Source organism: Convolutriloba macropyga, chromosome 9 (assembly GCF_964194025.1).
Source record: "Convolutriloba macropyga chromosome 9, txConMacr16.3, whole genome shotgun sequence".
Lineage (NCBI taxonomy): Eukaryota > Metazoa > Xenacoelomorpha > Acoela > Convolutidae > Convolutriloba > Convolutriloba macropyga.
In genome coordinates this window covers 25466737-25489777 of record NC_134476.1, presented here as the reverse complement: position 1 = coordinate 25489777, position 23041 = coordinate 25466737, and the positions used below count along the sequence as shown (strand labels likewise).

The 23041-nt window shown below is 35.8% G+C and overlaps 1 protein-coding gene across 2 annotated transcripts in view; it reads right to left on the bottom strand.

Annotated features, from left to right (window-relative positions):
• LOC142345683 (uncharacterized) overlaps nucleotides 1-23041 on the bottom strand; it is a 60698-nt gene that overhangs the window by 30831 nt on the left and 6826 nt on the right. Inside the window, exons 3-6 of one of the 2 annotated variants that reach the window (XM_075397909.1) lie at nucleotides 21321-21512; nucleotides 18167-18202; nucleotides 16885-17190; nucleotides 2123-2235 (exon numbers count right to left, since the gene is read on the bottom strand). In XM_075397909.1, coding sequence (XP_075254024.1) covers nucleotides 2123-2235; nucleotides 16885-17190; nucleotides 18167-18202; nucleotides 21321-21512 — 647 coding nt within the window. The remainder of the gene's footprint in view (nucleotides 1-2122; nucleotides 2236-16884; nucleotides 17191-18166; nucleotides 18203-21320; nucleotides 21513-23041) is intronic. The other variant, XM_075397910.1, reaches the window with a different exon arrangement.

Here is a 23041-nt window from a genome sequence, read left to right as displayed (position 1 = left end):
TCAAAAGCAATGTTTAGTGAAAAAAATCGTAAAGGAAGCAAACCAAAAAATTCTGGCTTTTCAACTTCAACAGAAAATTTTTTAGAAATTCTTAAAAATTAAGTTGCAAAATTCATTACGAAATTTTTTGTTATTGATGTCTTCAAAGCCAACTCGTTGTGACCAAATCTACAAAACGACTAGCTTTAAGGTCCCAGAAAAAAATGCATGAGAATAGAGAATAGGCAAAAAATACAAGACCTGAAAAATTTCGCAAAAATTACCAATGCTTGTAAAAATTTTGATGCGTACCTTCAAAATACTTATCGTGTTGTAAAGTCGGCGTATACAAAAGATGGACATAAAAATTTAAAGACAAGAATAGATTTCTTTATTCATTTGGCCCACATAAAGCGGGTTTATAAGTCATTGAAAAAAGTGTTATCACATAAAAAACATAGCAGCACAAGTCATTGACTGCAGTCCGATAGATTGAACAAATAACTCCTTCGTCCATATCCTCGACAAGACCAATTGAAAAACCTGAGCCACGGATGAAAAAATAACTTCACAAATTTAAGCAAACGGTAATTTTTCAAATTCGTCCGAAATTGAGGTACTGGAAACCTTGGTTTGTTATTAAAAAGGAAGAGAAGAAAACACCGAGAAGAGAAGAAACCTAAGAGGAAAACTTGCTTGAGATTTATGAGGAAAGCTGAGGCAGCCAAAATAATCATAAACACAAAAAGCAACGAAACACTGAAAATTCTTTAGATCTTCTTTGTATAAATGTCTTCAAATCTCAAAATCTAATGGTAGAATCTACGCCTGTACGCAGCACAAATCTCAAGAGAAGTCTCATTGAAGGCTAGAGCTCAGAAAACTTGCAGTTGACACCAAAATTCCTAAAAATTGAAGAACATTACAAAATTGTTGCATACTTGTACATTTCATACATACTTCTTAAAATAAATAATGCCGTGCCAAAATCTGGAAAAAAACAACTAAATTACAGGCGACCAGAAATCTGGCTGCACATATAAGCGACTAGCAGAGACAAAAGCAACAATATTTTAAAAAAAAAATTGAAAACATTAACCCAAATTACTCATGAGTTGCTTAATTTCTTGAAACTGAAGTCCCCAAAACCACATTTTTTTCTTTTAAAATCGATCAACTAACAGACGTAAAAACAGAAAGTGCTTCATTCGCCCATAAAAAATGAAAAATAACGAAAAAATTTGCGAACAAATTTGAAAAATTCACTAAAACTTTTTGTGTTGAATACAAATACTTCAAAAACTCAACAAAAAGATTTCATCTAGCACAAGACGTTCATGAACTGTAACAAACGTCAAAGTAAGGCTCATTTAACGAAAACTTGAAAAATTTTTCTCTAAAAGCAAGAAAAATTGCACAATTTTGGGCTCAAAAACAGACATTTTCACCATGAATTTAGGCCGTCCCGGCAACTTCAGTGTACTAAGCATTTAAAAGGCTACCAAAGTCAGATGAGGGCCGCTGATGACATTTAATGCCTACGGGGCTCTACTTTTTATACCATTTTGAAAATTCAAAGTCATGGTATAATATTTGAACAGATCTTAAAAGACGAGCACGAATGCAATTCGATTTCTTTGAATTATCAATACAATCCAATTCTTGGATTGTAATAAAAATCGGGTCGCAATAATAGCTGCGAAGATCAGGACGGCTGTTAAATATGCCAATTTCTTTTTCGGCAGCTATCAGTAAGTTTACGAGACATTGCACTAGAAAGGTCTTTTTTATAACATCACCAGAGCACAAATGTTTGCAAAATTAGCATTTCGTCACAAGTTGAGTAAAAAAAGTGTAGTATCAACTTTGACAGAGAAAACTGGCAGAATTTGCTCACAACTTTAAGGAACTGCTTTGAAAGACGCATGTGAACACCTGCGTTTCCCACTCAATTTCGCAAGGCACTTTGAACAAAATTAGCCCCTTTTATCCGCTCTTCAAAAGCCGCCTGGTCAACTGACACTGCTTTTGCTCATATCTACTCAAAAATCTCAAATCCCTCAAAAGTTAGGTGAGGTTGACAACGTTGACCCTTGAATCTACAAGAGATTCTTCTAAGTATCATTATTAAGGAACTTCTTACTGGCAGCAATTTGTGCACAAGCTGAGCAGAAGGGAGGCGTCCTCTGTTTGGCACTCTGGTTGCTTACTTGTTTACCACTTCCACCGCCCTGCTGTTGAGTCTGCTGGAAAAACCTAAATGCACACAGCACGTTAAAGAAATGGCCATTTAGAAACGAAAAACAATAGGCCTCAAAATGAGATCTGTTTGGAAACCAAGTGCGTTCAACCCTAGCAGATAAAGAATTTTTGAGGCTATCCCGAACAAAAATACTATAAAACATAGCCTACAGACAGCCGGAAGAGCTGCGAAAGAGACTTGGAGCACCGTAGATTACAATGCCGCATATACAGATTTGAGTTGACGACGTTGCGGATGCAATCTATCAAGCCAACTCAAAAAAACCAAATGCTTCAAAATGTTCTTCTTCAATTATAATCGCGGGTTTCAATTTGATCAATGTTTTGTCATCCACGTCTTTATTATAAATTAATCATTTAAAGACCTTAAAAGGCTTTATTTTTAAGGATCATAAAAGTAACCTCAATATTAGTAATTTATATTAGAATTAAAATTTGATTAGACAATGAGGTGTTCCGGCGGCTCAAGAATCTTAGCGGAACCCTATCTTCAAAGCCTGGTTCTCGAGTTCTACGCCAGCCTGGTTCTTCACTTCAATTCCAAATGACTAATATTTTCGTCGAAACTATCAGTCGCTCGGTCGTTTAAAAAGCCTAACGTTAGTTGACTGAACTTAGGAATATCCCAAATGATGAACTATGGTCAAACTCGTACTCAAGTTTCTAAGGCTTCAGTCAAATGATAGTATTGTTCGTAACCTCTTGCAAGAAAGCTCGGCTAGGTTAGAACTTTTGCCAATGTTCACGATCTAGCAAAAACTTAACACAAAGACCAAAATTCATTAAGACTCAAAATATGGTCAAAACGAAAGCCAACTCCAAATGAATCTGATTAAAAGACTTGTAGACTTTTCAAACAATTCGTTGATAGTAAATAACATTTAAAATAGCGACTATAAAAACAATTATTAATTACTGATTGGTTGATTAAAGTCAACATTTAAAAAGTAAATGCAAGTAATTGCGCTAAATACTCATGTTCCTCATGCAGTGGTGGTACCTGCAACACATTAAAAAAATTTAACTATACAAGGAAAAACATGAAAAAATTAACTTTTGCAGCATGTAAGTGCTAATAGCCACACAATCTTTTAGTTCTGATAATTCATTTCATGATGTCTCATGGTTCATGCTGCTGTTTAATAGTGGCGCCAAAATCCAGTCGAGACAATCTTGGCCAGTAAATAGCAAGTAATTGCGCTAAATACTTTAATTTCCTCAAGCACTGATTGTAACTGCAATGCCTTTTAATCATAAAAAACGGCCTTTGACTTATAATTGACATCTATGAGATCTTAATAATAATACTATAATAATAAATAAAAATAAAAATATAATAAAAATACAATAAGAATTTTGACTGTACAAGAAAAAACATGGAAAAAAACTTTTGCATCATGTAAGTGCTAAGAGCCACAATTGTGGATTTGATGCAATTCGGTTTCATGGGTTCATGCGTGGCTTAGAGATTGTCCTAACCACGTTCTAATACCTTTGTTTGCTCTGATGTTCTGTTTTTCCAAAATTATATAAATTCACCAAAATTTTTGGTCTGAAAAATTTATTTCTTGATGTCTGATGGTCCATACTGCTGTTTAATAAATGCGCCAACATCACAGGCCCTTCGATCTCGGAATATACACCAATAGAGACATATCAATATAGACCAAAAATATTTTAAAAAATATCAAAGTCATCAAAATACTTTGAAACGTAACTTCTCAGAAGACGATTAATTGTTATAAATTTTTTCCGACCCAATTTATTGAGGCAGGAAATATATGCTCAACTGGTTTTTTTCATTCTAGTTTCGACTATCGATATATTCACCGTATATAGTTGCGAGTGGCATCATTGCAAGGCTTCTCAAGCGGAAAATTTCAAATTAAGGAGATCTTTTTGAATTTCGCAAATTTCGAGAGTAATGGAGGTAACATTTTTCGTACACTTTGCTTCAATTTTGATCAATTTTCGCCAAAATTACGATACAATTCTTAATGATAACGTCATTGGTTTTACGTTTAAAAATAAAAGAGTTCGGGAATTGTCTAAACCATTTGTCTTCGCTACAATTTTGGTAAAACTTCTAAAACTCAATCTTTGTTTACTCAGATCAGGTCTAATATTTTAGCGGTCGTTTTCTAATTTAAGTAAAAGTTTATAAAAATGCATCATTCATTTTTCACTTATTAAGATTTTCTTTTGGCCAAGAAAACTATTATTATTTTTAAACAATTGCATTCCATTTACAACCACTCAGCGATAAAACAAGGCCAGTTTTGGTCTCAACGTTAATTTTTGCAATTAAAAAAGATTTGGATTGTATTTTGTGTATATACTTTTCAATTTTTAAATTTTTCAACCCAATTACAGGCAAGCTAGTATCGACGCTTTAATTAAAAAGAGGTTCAATGACGAAATATTGTATTTTCTGAGTAAATTTTTTGTGGCTCCATGGTTTTTGTAACTTTTTTTAAATGAAATCCGGAGTTTTGTCAGCGTTTGATGTTCTTGAGAATATTAGCCTAATTGTTGTGATAAACTTATCAAATAGTCTCCACGTGAACCCGGGAGGCTATTTATTCCTGTTTTAGCTCCTGTACTGTGATTACTTGCTACCAGAGGCCGGGAATTGATTGGTTAGCCCCGCTTATTGGGGATTTTAGTTTCCGGCGACAGACTTAATTATTCAACGTGAAATCAGGATCCTTAACGACTACGAACAATAAAGTGTTTGAGGCACCCGATATAAATTCTATTGGAGTGTTGATGCTAAGAGTGTTTCATCGAGTCGAGATTTATTTTTAATAGCCGCACAGCGATAGCTGGGGCTATTATTGGCCTTCTCCTGGTTTTTTTATTTCGTCGTCATGACTTTTGTTACGACCATATGACGTCACAGCCACTTTTCGTTCATTCGTTCAAGCAATTTCATCTGAATTGCATGTGTGACGTCATTTTTCGCTCTTAGTGGAGCGAGTTTTTTGTTCATGCGCGTGATTAAATTTTTGGTCACTCTCAAAAATCACTTCCTCAATTTGAAATTGACTTTATTTACTTTAATTCAAAGAGATAAGGTCAAATGGGTGTGTGTCACTCTAAATGAAGGTTATTTGAGATCTGCTAATAGAGGCAGCAATAACTTATACAGATTTTTAATCAAAATATAACAGGTCAGCCTTCAATGAAAAGACGAATTTTTTTGGTCTGTATTCTTTACCTTTTTTTAGACTGCCCATCTACGAATCTATTGCGGCTATTTGCTGGTAATCTGCCGGCTATGTTGTTTATTTTTTTTGAGTTTCTGCTAACAGTGGTTAGCGGTTAGAGGATTAGGATTTTTAATTATGCCTACCAGAGCGCAATTATCCAAGGACAATTTTATTGAACAATAAACTTCCTGCAGCACAGATGCCTGCCCTGTTCTCACAAAAAATTCTGTCCCCAAAAATTTCGACGGCGCTAAACCGTCCAGTTGCGGTTTCTGCGCTATTCATATGCAAAAAGAGCCAAGAGTTATTCCAGTGTTCTTTTGGATAACTTGACGAAAGAGATGAAAGCGCAGTCTTGCATTGAAAGGGAGATCCGTCAAGAGCAAAACGAACAAGCGAGCAAAAACTCAATTTTGTTAATAAGGGAACTTCGCCATCCAGCTCGAAAAATGATGAGGAGTGTGTTCAGAAATTAGCGCAAACGATTGATATTGTCGTTGACAGCGCTGACATTGAAAGGAAAAGAAACGGTTTGGCGATATTCACTGCCAAATAAAATGACTGACCTTGAAAGTTCTGCTATGTCAGATTTAGAGAAAGCTAATCTTTTTAATATCTTTTTTCATTCTGTTTACAAAAAACATCTCTTACTTCTGCTCCGAATGAAATTGAGAGTCGAGATATCCAGCTGTCTGATTTACTCGTGACGCCGGCACAGGTCAGCATTTTGATTGAAAGCGTGCCTCCAAGCACTTTCGCTGTTGCGGACGGTGTACCCCTATTCGTTTTCAAGAACTGCGCTGTTGCACTAGCTCCTCTAGTTCATTTAGTTTTCAGTAACATACTATCTCTCCGCAAGTGGCCAACGATATCGAAGTGTTCCCCAATCCACAAGAAGGAGTCAAAAAACAAAGTTGAGAATTATAGACCCAATTTCATATTACCTCGATTATCATTAATATTGGAGAAAACTCTTTTGGACTTCCTTTACTCAAAATTCCACTATAAATTGAGCAGTAGGCAGCACGGTTTCAGAAAAGAACACTCAACAATTACTCAACTGCTCGTTTTTACGGACGAAAATTATACTAACTTTGACAAGAACGTCGAACAGGTTATCAACGACTTGGATTTTGCCAAAGCTTTTGACAATGTAGACCATACTATCTTGCTTAAAAAGCTATCGTAGTACGGTCTTCACAATGACTTCTTGCAGCTTATGTTCTCATACTTAACCGGAAGAAACCAGCGTGTTAACGTCAATGGAAAATTGTCAGATGAAGTTACGATTACCAGTGCCGTTCCTCAAGGTAGTGTTCTTGGACCTCTGCTTTTTCAAAGTTACAACGATCATATGTTATTAGTACCGGAAAGTTCCAGCTGTTTTGTTTTGCAGATGACGCCAAGTTGTCATTGCACTTAATTTTCTCGCTTTTGCTCAGAGAAGATTTTTCTCATCTCTTCACTTTTGTTCATCAGATTGACCTAAACGAATTTTTGCGTGTGGCATTTTCTGACCCAAATACACCGCAAGTTCAATTGATACAAGATTGTTTTTCGATATTAAATCTCGATAAGCATCCAACATTCTTCGTTTATTTTTGATACATGGACTTTCTGGTCAAATTATCTCTTTCAGTTAGTTTTGTTTAGTTTAGATTTTATCTGATGTTGTTTTGACTTCTCCATAAAGTTTCTTACAGAAAATGGATAGACATTGAGTTTTGGTCTGAAGTAAGACTATTTGATTTTCTTTGATTGTGTTGTTTGTCTTATCTCTTACTCTATAATAGCTATCATCGGCCCTCTAAATCGTTATAATTTGATTTGTATAGTGGCTTGAGCTAAAGTTTTTCAAATTTTTGTATCTCCTCCTTATTTGGTAGATAATTAACTCAAAGATGTAGTTGAGCGGTCGATGTCGGAACATTATGCGCAAACGCACATTACCTAGCCTCCTTGTTAAAATTTGTAACAAAGAGAAAAAAAAAACAAGTTCAAATAGAAGAATTCAGCTCAGACTATAAAACTACTTTCAAGACCGCTCGTCAATCAAAATATTCTCTCGCTTGGCAGAAATTTTTTGCACTTTACTTTGCTTTTGCTCGGGGCTTTTGATTTTGCAGAACTTAAAACTACTTTCAAGACCGCTCGTCAACCAGAATATTCTCTCGCTTGGCAGATTTGTTTTGCAATTTACTTTCCCGCTTTTGCTCAGTGAAAATTTTTCTCCTCTCACTACTTTTGTTCATCAGATTGGCCTAAACACATTTTTTGGTGCGGAATTCCTGACTCAAATACACCCAAAGTTCAATTGATACAAGACTGTTTTTCGACATTAAATCTTGATTAGTATCCAACATTCTTCATTTATTTTTGATAAATGGACATTTGGGTCAAATTATCTGTTTCAGTTAGTTTTGTTTAGTTTAGATTTTATCTGATGCTGTTTAAGACTAATACTTGTGACAAACTTATTATTTGAAGTATTTGAAGTATTTCTATCAGATGCAGTGAAGAAAGCAATTCCGCAAGTATTTTGCGAAGTGAAGTACCGAATTCAACCTTCAATAAAACAAATGGTGTCAGAAGCTTTGGCGGGTTTAAAAAAGGAACTCAAGGAGGAACTGATAAGTGAGATAATGCTCGAAGTAAAAAATTAGGAGACGATGAACCTCAAAATCCCATCGGAGGCAGAACTGCTCGAAAGCTACAACAAACGAGGAATATCAAGATGTTTGGATTAAAAGAAGACGAGGACAAGCGACAATGTACAAGTCATCGCCTAGGGTCATAGAGATATATATCAAAAAAGTTGCGGACTTGGGAACAATTACTGGAGCCAGTATTGACGAACGGGATATCTCAATTGCCCATCGATTACCCGGCAGGTGAGGAGAAAGACCAATTATTGCGAGATTTTCAAGAAGGATCAAGAAGGTAGAGATGCTTAAAGAGAAGAAAAAGCTTATGAGATATCAAGTTTAAAGAACATCAAATTTTTCGAAGATTTGACTCAACCCCGTTCAAAGTTTTTGAGTCTGATAAAAGTGATGTTCGGATTGAATCTGCATAGACCAGAGAAGGTACAAGATTGTATAAGTGGAAGGACACTGGGGCTATTAAATCGGTGCATGCGTTGTTCGAAGGAGTCATGGCTGTGATCTACAGTCCGGTAGATGTAGAAAGCTGTTTTCTGCAAAAAAAGCAGCCAGCTCGTGCACCTTCAAACAAGATTCAGTTTCGTAGTATCATCAAGTTTCTAACTTCAAATGTCAGATCCCTGCGTAAACATTTACAGGAACTGGAGGTTCTACAACGCAGTCTCGAGTCACCACCTTCGGTTTTATAATTAGCGGAAATTTGGTTAAATGATGATGATTGTGCGTCGTTTAAATTGTTGGGTTTTTGCTCCGTTGTATCTAAAACGCGTGCCTCTAGAGGTGTGAAGCTCCGGTATAAGCAAAATGTAAAAAAAAAATTGTCGACATTTCGGAATTTAATATTAGCAAAAGCATATTAGTTCCATTGGAAACTAATGGGAAAGACTTTGGTCTTAATAGTATACAACCCCCTAGAAATAACAAACCTCAATTCGTGAATAACCTGGATAAATTTTTGGAGCAGTTTTCAAACTCCTCCCGTGACTATTTGTGGAGACATTAAAATTAACATTTTAAAAAGCCACAATCTTACGGAAAGATACCTGGATGTCTTAAATTCAAATGGATTTGATCTAGGTAAATCTGATGGAACGCATTTTTCAAACGGAAATGAATCATTGCTGGACCATTATCTGGTTAAATGCGGCTTTCATCATAGCTGCTTAACTTGTACACGTCACTGTTTTTCTGATCAGTAACCAAGTGTTCTCACCGTGTACGTTGAGACTGACCAGTCTCATGATTTAAACGGGTTCACTAGAGATAAAGCGTTTCTCCAGTACGAGTTAAAAATAAAAAGTTCTGCTCATTTGGAATTAAAATTAGATACCCTGGAATTTGACAATGATTTGAACTGCATGTTCAATGAGTTTCAAAATTTTTTCCTCGACGTATTGACGAAAAAATTAGGTTTGCAAATCATAAAAAAGAGTCTTTTACAGTTTTCCTTGATCTTAAAAAGGCATTCGATAACATCGATCATAAAATTCTGAGTAGGTTTGCTAAATACGGTTTAGGTGGTCCTTGTTTGAAATGGATGGCAAGCTATCTGTCGATTCAACAACAGTGTGTCAAAGTAATTGGGGTCCGTTCCAAATCCAAAAGGGTTTCTTGTGTTGCACACGAGGGTTCAATTTAATGGCCTCTTCTATTTCTCATTTTTATCAACGATTTACCCCAATGTTGTTAAGCCGGTGAGGTATTCTTCATGGCTGATGACAAATATAAGTGGGCAGCCTGTGATTTATCTTTCCTCGCAAGTGATCTGAAGATCGTAAGCGAATGGCTAGTAAACAACAAATTAACACTTAAAGATTTGAAAATTGTTTTTGTTAATTTTGCTAGAATTTCCAGTACCGATTCCGCTAAGGTGATCAGGTTTGGTGCTTTAGCAACCAAACCTTCTTCTATTAATTATTTACGTGTGTTGTTGGATACTAGGTTAAGGTTTACGGATCATATTGCTACGGTAAGTAAAAAGTTTAAAAAGTTACGAATACAATGTGGAATAGCAAGTTGAGACATTTTGTTTCCAGAAAATTTTTGCTCCGGTATTATCGGACAAACATTAAGCCAATAAATAAAATGGATGGTTAATCTACGGCTTTACATCAAGAAGTTTATTGAGCCCTATTTTGATTTTGCAGAACTTAAAACTACTTTCAAGACCGCTCGTCAACCAGAATATTCTCTCGCTTGGCAGATTTGTTTTGCAATTTACTTTCCCGCTTTTGCTCAGTGAAAACTTTTCTCCTCTCATTACTTTCGTTCATCAGATTTGCCTAAACACATTTTGTGTGTGGAATTCCTGACTCAAATACACCCAAAGTTCAATTGATACAAGACTGTTTTTCGACATTAAATCTTGATTAGTATCCAACATTCTTCATTTATTTTTGATAAATGGACATTCGGGTCAAATTATCTGTTTCAGTTAGTTTTAATTAGTTTAGATTTTATCTGATGCTGTTTAAGACTAATACTTGTGACAAACTTATTAATTAGAAGTATTTGAAGTATTTCTATCAGATGCAGTGAAGAAAGCAATTCCTCAATTATTTTGCGAAGTGAAGTACTGAATTCAACCGTCAATAAAACAAATGGTGTCAGAAGCTTTGGCGGGTTTAAAAAAGGAACTCAAGGAGGAACTAATAAGTGAGATAATGCTCGAAGTAAAAAATTAGGAGACGATGAACCTCAAAATCCCATTGGAGGCAGAACTGCTCGAAAGCTACAACAAACGAGGAATATAAAGATCTTTGGATTAAAAGAAGACGAGGACAAGCGACAATGTACAAGTCATCGCCTAGGGTCATAGAGACATATATCAAAAAAGTTGCGGACTTGTGAACGATTACTGGAGCCAGTATTGACGAACGGGATATCTCAATTGCCCATCGATTACCCGGCAGGTGAGGAGAAAGACCAATTACTGCGAGATTTTCAGGAAGGATCAAGAAGGTAGAGATGCTTAAAGAGAAGAAAAAGCTCATGAGATATTAAGTTTAAAGAACATCAAATTTTTCGAAGATTTGACTCAACCCCGTTCAAAGTTTTTGAGTCTGATAAAAGTGATGTTCGGATTGAATCTGCATGGACCAGAGAAGGTACAAGATTGTATAAGTGGAAGGACACTGGGGCTATTAAATCGGTGCATGCGTTGTTCGAAGGAGTCATGGCTGTGATCTACAGTCCGGTAGATGTAGAAAGCTGTTTTCTGCAAAAATAGCAGCCAGCTCGTGCACCTTCAAACAAGATTCAGTTTCGTAGTATCATAAAGTTTCTAACTTCAAATGTCAGATCCCTGCGTAAACATTTACAGGAACTGGAGGTTCTAGTACGCAGTCTCGAGTCACCACCTTCGGTTTTATAATTAGCGGAAACCTGGTTAAAAGATGATGATGATTGTGCGTCGTTTAAATTGTTGGGTTTTTGCTCCGTTGTATCTAAAACGCGTGCCTCTAGAGGTGTGAAGCTCCGGTGTAAGCAAAATGTAAAAAAAAAATTGTCGACATTTCGGAATTTAATATTAGCAAAAGCATATTAGTTCAATTGGAAACTAATGGGAAAGACTTTGGTCTTAATAGTATACAACCCCCTAGAAATAACAAACCTCAATTCGTGAATAACCTGGATAAATTTTTGGAGCAGTTTTCAAACTCCTCCCGTGACCATTTGTGGAGACATTAAAATTAACATTTTAAAAAGCCACAATCTTACGGAAAGATACCTGGATGTTTTAAATTCAAATGGATTTGATCTAGGTAAATCTGATGGAACGCATTTTTCAAACGGAAATGAATCATTGCTGGACCATTATCTGGTTAAATGCGGCTTTCATCATAGCTGCTTAACTTGTACACGTCACTGTTTTTCTGATCAGTAACCAAGTGTTCTCACCGTGTACGTTGAGACTGACCAGTCTCATGATTTAAACGGGTTCACTAGAGATAAAGCGTTTCTCCAGTACGAGTTAAAAATAAAAAGTTCTGCTCATTTGGAATTAAAATTAGATACCCTGGAATTTGACAATGATTTGAACTGCATGTTCAATGAGTTTCAAAATTTTTTCCTCGAGGTATTAACTAAATACGCATTATTGATACCTCTTAAAACAGGTGAAAACAAATCGAAAAAGCCTCCATGGTTATCAAATTGAATAATTAATTTGTTAGCAAAGCGCAATCAAGCTCAAAAAAACCTGGCAAAAACTGAGGCGAATTTACAAAAGTTCAAACACCTTCGTGCGAAAGTCGAAAAAGAGATTAAGTAGCTAAGAAACGTTTTTATTTTATAAAGTTCGAAAAAAGGATTGATGACTCGAGACAGACAATTAAACTTTTAAATGAGCTGAAAGATAAGCACCTAGGACTAAGGAAAAATTGGAACAGTTAAGGTAGGCGAAGTTGAAAGCTACAATCCGCACGTTGTGGCGGATGTATGAAATGAGTTCTTCGCCACAACCAGTGAGCAGACTCAAGCAAAGCTCCCGCAACCCTCTCATTTACCACAATTCATTGAATGTGACCGCTGTGTTTGGTTTATCCCCAAATGAACTCGAAGTTCTTCAGGCAACTGATTCAAATAAAAGCAAGTGCTCCATTGGTCTTGATGATGTCAGCAGCCATTGATAAAGGAATGTAGAAGTGATAGTGCCTAAATTGACAGAAGTTATAAATGAAGTTATAAATAAGAAGTTTATTGAGCCCTATTTTCATTTTGCAGAACTTAAAACTACTTTCAAGACCGCTCGTCAACCAGAATATTCTAGGATTTGATCCAGGTAAGTCTGATTGAACGCATTTTTCAAATGGAAATGAATCATTGTTGGACCATTATCTGGTTAAAAGCGACTTCCATCATAGCTGGCTAACTTGTACAAGTCACTGTTTTTTCTGATCAGTAACCAATTGTTCTCACCGTGTACGTTGAGACTGACCAGTCTCATGATTTAAACGGGTTCACTAGAGAAAGCGTTTCTCCAGGACGAGTTAAAAATACAAAGTTTTGCTGATTTGGAATTAAAATTAGATACCCTGGAATTTGACAATGATGTCAACTGCATGTTCAATGAATTTCAAAATCTGTTCCTCGAGGTATTAAGTAAATACGCACCATTGAAACCTCTTAAAACAAGTGAAAACAAATCGAAAAAGCCTCCATGGTTATCAAATTGAATAATTAAACTGTTAGCAAAGTGCAATCAAGCTCAAAACACCTGGCAAAAGCTGAGGGGAATCTACAAAAATTCAAAAGAGAAAAAAGAGATTAAAGTAGCTAAGAAACGTTTTTATTTTATAAAGTTAGAAAAAAGGATTGATGACTCAAGACAGACAATTAAACTTTTAAATGAGCTGAAAGCTAAGCACACAGGACTAAGGAAAAATTGGGACAGTTAAGGTAGGCGAATTTGAAAGCTACAATCCGCACGTTGTGGCGGATGTATTAAATGAATTCTTCGCCAAAACCGGTGACCAGACTCAAGCAAAACTCCCGCAACCCTCTCATTTACCACAATTCATTGAATGTGGCCGCTGTGTGTGGTTCTATCCCCCAAATGAACTCAAAGTTCTCCAGGCAACTGATTCAAAGAAAAGCAAGTGCTCCTGTGGTCTTGATGATTTCAGCAGCCATTGATAAAGGAATGTAGAAGTGTAATAGTGCCTATATTAACAGAAGTTATGAAGTCGTCGATTCTAGCTTTATCAATGTCAAAAGTAATTTCTGTTCCCGAATCTGTCGATAGATCTGATTGCTCGAACTGCCGTCCAATGTCGTTGCTCATCATATGGAGTAAAATAATCAAAATTATTCACAAAAGGATTTACAGTTATTTGAATTCATTCATATCAACCAGTTTGATTTTCGTAGGGAGCATAACACTATTGATGCTATTGCTGCTTTTTGACGAAAAAATTAGGTTTGCAAATCATAAAAAAGAGTCTTTTACAGTTTTCCTTGATCTTAAAAAGGCATTCGATAACATCGATCATAAAATTCTGAGTAGGTTTGCTAAATACGGTTTAGGTGGTCCTTGTTTGAAATGGATGGCAAGCTATCTGTCGATTCAACAACAGTGTGTCAAAAAAATTGGGGTCCGTTCCAAATCCAAATGGGTTTCTTGTGTTGCACACGAGGGTTCAATTTAATGGCCTCTTCTATTTCTCATTTCCATCAACGATTTACCCCAATGTTGTTAAGCCGGTGAGGTATTCTTTATGGCTGATGACACAAATATAAGTGGGGCAGCCTGTGATTTATCTTTCCTCGCAAGTGATCTGAAGAGCGTAAGCGAATGGCTAAGTAAACAACAAATTAACACTTAATGATATGAAAATTGTTTTTGTTAATTTTGCTAGAACTTCCAGTACCGGTTCCGCTAAGGTGATCAGGTTTGGTGCTTTAGCAACCAAACCTTCTTCTATCAATTATTTACGCGTGTTGTTGGATACTAGGTTAAGGTTTATGGATCATATTGCTACGGTAAGTAAAAAGTTTAAAAAGTTACGAAGTTAAGAAGTTACGACAATGTGCAATTGCAAGTTGAGACATTTTGTTTCTAGGAAATTTTTGCTCCGGTATTATCAGACAAACATTAAGCCAATAAATAAAATGGATGGTTAATCTGCGGCTTTACATCAAGAAGTTTATTGAGCCCTATTTTGATTTTGCAGAACTTAAAACTACTTTCAAGACCGCTCGTCAACCCGAATATTCTCTCGCTTGGCAGATTTGTTTTGCACTTTACTTTCCCGCTTTTGCTCAGTAAAGATTTTTCTCCTCTCATTACTTTTGTTCATCAGATTGACCTAAACACATTTTTTTGTGTGGAATTCCTGACTCAAATACACCCAAAGTTCAATTGATACAAGACTGTTTTTCGACATTAAATCTCGAATAGTATCCAACATTCTTCATTTATTTTTGATAAATGGACATTCGGGTCAAATTATCTGTTTCAGTTAGTTTTGTTTAGTTTAGATTTTATCTGATGCTGTTTAAGACTAATACTTGTGACAAACTTATTAATTAGAAGTATTTGAAGTATTTCTATCCGGTCTACTTTGGTCTTGATAGTATACAACCCCCTAGAAATAACAAACCTCAATTCGTGAATAATCTGGATTAATTATTGGAGGAGTATGAACTCGAAGTTCTCTAGGCAACTGATTTAAATAAAAGCAAGTGCTCCTGTGGTCTTGATGATGTCAGCAGCCATTGATAAAGGAATGTGGAAGTGTGATAGGGCCTAAATTAACAGAAGTGCCTAAATTTTTTCGGACTTGGAAATTTTGAAATATTGTAACTATAGTTTTTACTAGTTAAAAATAGTTTTGTGTAAGTTTGTATCAAAGCGTCAACATTCGGGGCCTTATAGATCCAACTGTTGGTGGCTTTTCGTGGTGTTTCCATCTCTATTTTCCAAATTATGATCTCATTCAATAAAAATTTTGCTAAATGTCTGTGTTGTTTGATGTTGTTCTTCTACTTGCTAAGTAGCTATTTTTGTTGCTTAATGTATCCATGGGCAGAATCTAGTGAGCATCAGTGCTCCGTTATCTGTCCCCTCTCTGTGTTCTAGCTGATATATATCACTGTAAATACATAACTCGAGAGAAATTAATTCTTCTTCTTGAGCTAGAGTTTTTCATCTCCTCCTAATTTGGTAGATAATTAAGTCTGGTAGATAATTTTGGTTTTTACCTGTACTTGTTCTTTTTGTATTCGTATGACAATAATAGCTAATTGATAGCCATTAATAGCTTATTGCTTTCATGACTTGGAAATTATTTGTTTTCAAAGTGAACGTATTTTCTAATTTTCCCTTTTTCTGGGTCCTTGTTAATTCTTCTCAAATAAAACATATCCCATGTCTGCTCTGATGAAAAGCAGGTCAATTGGTTTAGTTTACTTTTTATCTAAAACTATTTGGACTTTCATTAGGTTTTTCAGAAAAAATTGAGATATTTTTGGTCGTAAGTAATGCTTGTTCTTTTATATGACTTTGTTGTTTGTGTTGTCTCTTATTCTCCTTAATGCAGGTATCATGGTCTCCCTACCAAGTATCGTTTCATTTGAATAGTAGTTAGAGCTTAAAGTGATTTTTTTTGGATACACCTATTATTTTCGAACAATTAGTTAACTTTTGAAAGTTTTCTATCTCTTTTTCATTTGGTGGACAATTGAGTCAGATGCATGGTTGAAGGCTGTCAGAACATTGTGAAACGCACATTACCGAGCCTCCTTGTTAAAATTTGTAACCAAGCCTAATAAAAACAACTTCGAAAAGAACAATTGCGTTCAAACTATGAAACTACTTTAAATGCCGCACGTCAACGAGAGTATTTCCTCGCTTGACACAATTTTTTGGCACTTAATTTTCTCGCTTTTGGACAGAGATTTTTCTCCTCTCTTCACTTTTGTTCATCAGCTTGACCTAAACGCTTTTTTTTTCGTGTGGCATTTCCTAACCCAAATACACTCCAATTTATCGATCTCCAAACAAACGCGCCATCAGTACTCTTTTTCGGGTATCGAAAACCAGAGCCACAATACAATTCAAATCCTTTGAATTGGAAAAAACAAGAGTATTGCAAAATAAATACATCGCGTTATAAAGAAACTTTGAGCAGGAAGAAACCCAAACCATAATTACTGTTTAAAAACTCACTAAAACTAAAAAAAATTACCAAGAGTTCTTACATGGTGTCCTTTATTGGCAAAATGCGTGAGAATGGAAAAGTTTTGGCTGCAATGTTATCACCCACCTAGCTGGTAGGCTGCCTTTTCTCGGAATAAATTTGGGCGATCCTGGCAAACTGCTCGCTTCCACGTCCAAACTACCACTTCCGGATGTTGGCAAGGGCATGAGATGTTTCTGAATTGCTGCAGTTGAGGCATCCTGCTGAACTCCTACAACTCTGTTTGACACAGGCGGAGTTAGAATGGGCGGTGGGGGAGGGGTGTGGTTGTTGCCTGGTAACGCATCATGTTGTCCCACAGGGGAGGACATATCGAGGTAGTTTCCGTTCACTAGCGGACGACGTCTAGAAGGAGCTGTGTTAGCCCGCGGTCTAAAAGCCAATCCATGTAACTGTTAACTGAATAATAATAGGGAAAACCAATCAAATCGCTTTGGCACTAAATTTGGAAATTTACTACAAACAATGTAAGAGTACATACACACGGGTCGGTTTCAAAACAAGACCAAAATTAGAAAAGTTCTGGATGCTCATTTTGATTAAAGGGCAAAAATTGAAACCAACTTTTGATTTAATGAGAGTACTCAAAAACAGTCCAAACATAGAATAGAAAGCAAGTACCTGTAACAGAAATCAACGAAATAATAACTGTCTAATTATAGAAACAAATTAGATCATGCTGTTTGCATGCAGAAGAGCTCAATGAACTCAATAATTTCAGATTAATGAGAAATCTAATTTTATCAAATATATCAGTTAATATTATGTACCGAGCATTGATCCCACAATGACGAAACAGATCAAGTGAAAATGGACACAGTTTCATAAGCCATGATAGATATATTCTAGTACTTTCTAGTTCCCGACTTCAGTTCGTCAAAGTGGTTATCAAATAATCTATACCACCAACTATGTTAAATTAGTATCTTTCATCTCAAAGTAGACATCTCAAAATAGCAACCCCCCCCCCCCCTCCCCCCTAATATAATATCATCTATAGTATTTGCACAATATGGTACCATTGTATTGTCTCTACGGATCAAATTCGTGAATCGTATGAAGTGAGCCGTACACTTCGATGTTTTACCTAGAAAGCAAAACTCTTCCGCTTCTTATCATATAATCAACAGTTGTCTCTGACAATTTCATTCATTACAGAAATATACATGAATGATCGAACACAATCTCAGTATAAACAAGTGTTTAATGTTAAAGAACGTTCTAGGGTTACAAACTAATCATGATAACCACAACAACAGAGAGAATGAAAATGACTGACATCAAACAAACCGATCACCCAGTAATAATAATTGCCATTCGGTACTAACTAATCAGTTTATAAACTCACTTTAACCGAGCAACTGAGTGCTGAAGAAGCGGCGAGCTGAAAGATTTCAAGATTGCTGTTGACAGAATTGTAAGATAAATCAAATGACTCAAAATGATGGAACTCAGATAACAAAACAATTTTAGGGATTCAAATTCTAAGTGGGAATACCCTGGTTATAACGCTACTATTTTAATAACTATTTATGTTGCTACACACATACACAAAAAGAGGCAACATATTTTACATGGAGCGCAAGTTTGCTAACAGTGCAAATATTGCTCAATAAATGGAATCTATACTGAAGTACTTCTCTGCGTTAGTTTCAAACGCAACAAACTTTAGTGGTACTTATTAAGCCTGTGGCTGCGTCCTCTCATTTCCATTTCTCCCTTTTCTATTTTGACAAGTTTGCCAACTTAAACAAAGTGCAACCGGCGTAACACAGTGGGAAAGACACATGGGAGAGAAGTTGTTGACATAACAGAGTAGCTGGCGTTATTTCGGTCAATTTTGAACAACTTTGTTACGTTTGTCAGTTTCCTCCAATTTAATGGCACAATTACCTTTAAAACTAAATTTGATCAATCACAAGTTTTGAAGTTTAGATACTTAAAACAAGCAAGCTATTTTAAAACTACTTAAAACTTAAGTATTCGAGCTCCCTACTACTGTGGGCTGCATTTAAAAAACCGTGCAATAACGAAAGTTCTAAAAGATAGCACGTAAAGAAAATCTCAGTGTACTAGAATAGCACAAGAAACAAATATGAACATTTAGCCTGAAATAAGCGTTAAAACAGTACCTAAATTTACCCAACCGTGCTGAATGAATTGTAAATATAGCAGGAACTTTCAGCGAATAGACGCGATTGGGATTAAAACAGAAAGCGAAGAGAATAGAAGATATACTGTGACATCCCATTTTTTAGGAATTAAAAAATGTGCTAATTTGGTGTGCAGTGTTAGGTAGATTAGATATTTCTATGAAAATGAGCTTCTAAACTGAAGTCTATATATCTCAATACTAATATAAATCAAATTCGCCCTAATGAAAACCTAACGCACTTTGACTTAATCAACCGACTACAACCCGTTTCTTTGAAAATCTGACTTGTGTCAAACTTTTTTAAAAAAGTGAAACTAATATAAAAAACATTACCAGGACAATTCCTAAACAACAATCTAAAAATTGAATGAAGGACAAATGAACTCCTGACCTAACCAAAAAACAAATTGACCAATAGGAACCAAACGAACAGAAAATTTTTTTTAAAAAATAGGAAAAAGTATCAAAAAAGCATTGAGCTGAAAATATTTCAGGTGTCATTGCATTAAGAACCATTTCTTTCTATCAACAACGCAGAGAAAATTTTGGATACCTGATGGACAATAATCATTTCGTAAAAACCTCCCTTTTAGATCTCTCAAGGCGTTCGCCTCAAAAAATTTAATCGAAGAGGTGAAACTCCAAGGATTCGGAGAAGGCTCCCGCCAACTTATATTGAATTTTCTCACAGATCGCCTACAGAAAACAGTAGAAGAAAACACGGAATCTGATTGCATCAACCTTTACAACGGAGTTCTACAAGATACTATTCTAGATCATCTACATTTTAACATCTATATCAATGATCTAAATAAAACAATCTCCTAAAACTGCCTACTAGTGCAGTAAGCAGATGATACTTTATTGTACGAGCCTAGCAAAGGCAAATAAGTTACTTTAAATTTCTTGAACGAATGTAACTCGTTATCAGTAACAACACATCTGCAAAACACATCTAATAAAAGAACCTAAAGGGGGGATTTAACAAATAGGGTCTCATAAAAGTCAAGTGCCAAACATTCAGTCAAGTACATTGGAGTTTATCTAGACCAAATTCTATTTTATGAAGATGAGATAAAAGATATTTTGAGAAAAATAACCTGTGGTATGAAAACTATGCATTCAATTACAACCACTTTTCCTGATAACACAAAACTCCTTTTACTCAAAGCTCTAGTAATCAGCCACCTGCACTATTCTGCAGTTCTTCTAAACTGAATTTTTTAAAAACTATTAACAACTCTTGAAAAACAACTTCTCGTGGTAGTTAAGGCCACATTCTATAGACAAAAATACGATCATTCCTTTGATCTAAAGATTAAGTATAACATCGTTCCAATCAGACTCTTCCTAGATAACAAATAAAAGTCCCTTTTTAGGAAACTTCTAAATAATAGATTACCCGCATATATAGAAAACAGCTATCACGCTATGAACCAACAGGTGAATCAGAAGAACGGAACCTTCTTTTGCAACCTAAACTATAAAATTTCATTTCTTGAAGATAGTATCTTTAATCGCGGTTGCAAACTTTGGAATCTAATCCAAAAGTCAGATTTTGAAGACAAAAGAAAACTTTTAGCAATGAAAAATCACATCAAAGCAAAAAACTACATAATTTTCTCTTAATTGCTTTCCGAAGGGTCCCACAGTCGCCATTTACTATTGTGTGTCTCGGATTGATTTCAGCTTCAATATTAGCTGACTTAATATTAATATTTTTTATAATATTTATAGATACATGTAATCTTACACTGTTTTTTGTTTGTCGTATTAATATGATTGCTGATCAAACCTAACGAAATCGGAATTCAGTATTTTTTTGTTTAATTAGTATTCGCCTAATTTCCATAAAGTCGAAAACTTTTGCCTAATAGACTCAAAAATTCCGTATGCCTAATCGATTTTTCGCATCATATCCTACGCCCCATACAAAGCTTCCAAAATTTAATTTGCCATCTAAATTCTGTTATTGCGAGAAAATTATTATCCATCGACCGCAAGGCAAAAAAAATGATCGAAACTTCATTTTATTTTACTAGGTTATATTGTGCGAACCATATACCTGAACCCACAAAACCCCGTTGAGCTAGCTTAGAGAGAGAGCATAGATATGCAGTGAAAATAATACGGAAAAGAAAGAATAAAATACGTTCAATAGAAAGGGAACTTCGATAACTAGTAACCACTAGCGAAATAAACTTTGGAGTATATTTTTGCAGGTAGCAAACTCTGGCTACAACTGTGGGACAAACCAAAAAGATTTAAAAGATTTTAAACCTCATAAGATCTTATTCGAAAATGTTACACACCTCAACCTTGTAACATCTAGGCTATGAAAACGTACCTCATGTAAGAAGCCGTGTTCTCATATTCATCTTCATGGCAGTAGCCATAATTGACGAAGCAATTTTGTTGTTTTTGCAATTTCAGCTGCTGTTGTTGATGGGTTGATAAATCACCCAAAGGAGGTGACACATTACTGTTCACATGAGATGTAGGCAAAACTCGCGGTTGTAGATGGTTGGACACATTCGCACTATAATATTCAACACCAATTGAGTTAATTGATTGACAAACAACAAATCTGCCACACGAAAAGCAAACTTCACTAACTACAATTTAGCAGCATTAAGTGTGACCGCACGAAAAAGATAAGGCGATAATAAAGTTAAACATAACCGACGAACTTCCGGCGAATTGCTCTCAAACGACGGGCGAGCGGTTGGCTTCGTCAGTAGCTAGCCACTGTTTAGTGAGGCTAGCTTTAGATTAATTGATGAAGGGGCGTGAGTAATAGATGAGGACATCACGCCACATAAAAGCAGCTGAAGTGCGGCATCAACAAAAGAGTTAAGAGAGAGAGAGAGAGAGAGAGAGAGAGAGAGAGAGAGAGAGAGAGAGAGGGAGAGAGAGGTAGAGTGTGAGAGATAAAAAGGGGCGCAAGGTGAGCGCAGCGGGGGTGCACCGCAACGGTTGTGCAAAAGTGGATTGGGTGGACTGCTGTGGGGGCGGTGGTTGAGTGGGTGTGGGATCAATTTCTACGAACCGACCTTCACACCATAAGTATAAGTCTTCAAAACAATTTCTGTTAATCGCATACTTGAAGACTAGTGGGCTGAACAGCTCTAAGAGAACTTAATGCAATCTGGGCGCTCACTCTTTCTCCCGTTTCTGAAGGCGAAAGTCAAATGGGTGAGACGAAAAATTGGCCATACAAAAAATTGCATAAAAGAAACAAACATGATTAATATATTTGCTACAAATTGCTTTTGAGAGCAATTAACAATGATTTCCTAAACTGCCTGTTAGATCATTTATTATAAAAAACATTTCTAACATTGTTGAATGAGGATTGTTAATGAGGATCAGAGATGATGAACTTACGCCACATAACAGCAGCTGAAGTGCGGCATTAACAAAGTTAGAGAGAGAGAGATAGAGTGAGAGAGAGAGAGAGAGAGAGAGATAAAATGTGAACGAGAAAGAGAAGCAGAGAAACTCTACCGACAGAGAGAGAGAGAAACAGAGATAGGAGTGTTTTCCATGATGATATTTGACTCCGCAACTTCTAGTTTTCTAGCCTTGTTAGTAAATAAATCATTAGAAAAAAAACTGGAAAAGGCAAAAATAAAAAAAGTTTCAACTTCGCAGCAGAAAAACTATTTTTTGTCTCGTAAGTTCTGTCAGGTAACCGATCCTGCTAAAATTCAAGACATTAATATCTTACAAACCATCTCATCGCCTCAAGAGACTATTCAGTATCCCTGTTTCAAGCCTGAAATATTTTCACTGGCTCAAAGATCCAAACACTTTCGAAAATTTTCCGAAAATTTGAAAACTTTGAATTTAATTGAAAAATTACAAACTGAAGTCAAAAAAATAAATTGAAAAATTACAAACTGAAGTCAACAGTCGAGGGTTCTTCAACCTATTAGAACATTCCTTCACACCATAAGAATAGGTTTCCAAAACAGTTTGAGCTGAAACAGCTGAAAGGCTCCAAGCACTTAATGCCCGCTGGGCGCTACCTGTTTATCTCGTGTTTGAGGACGAAAAGTCAAAAGC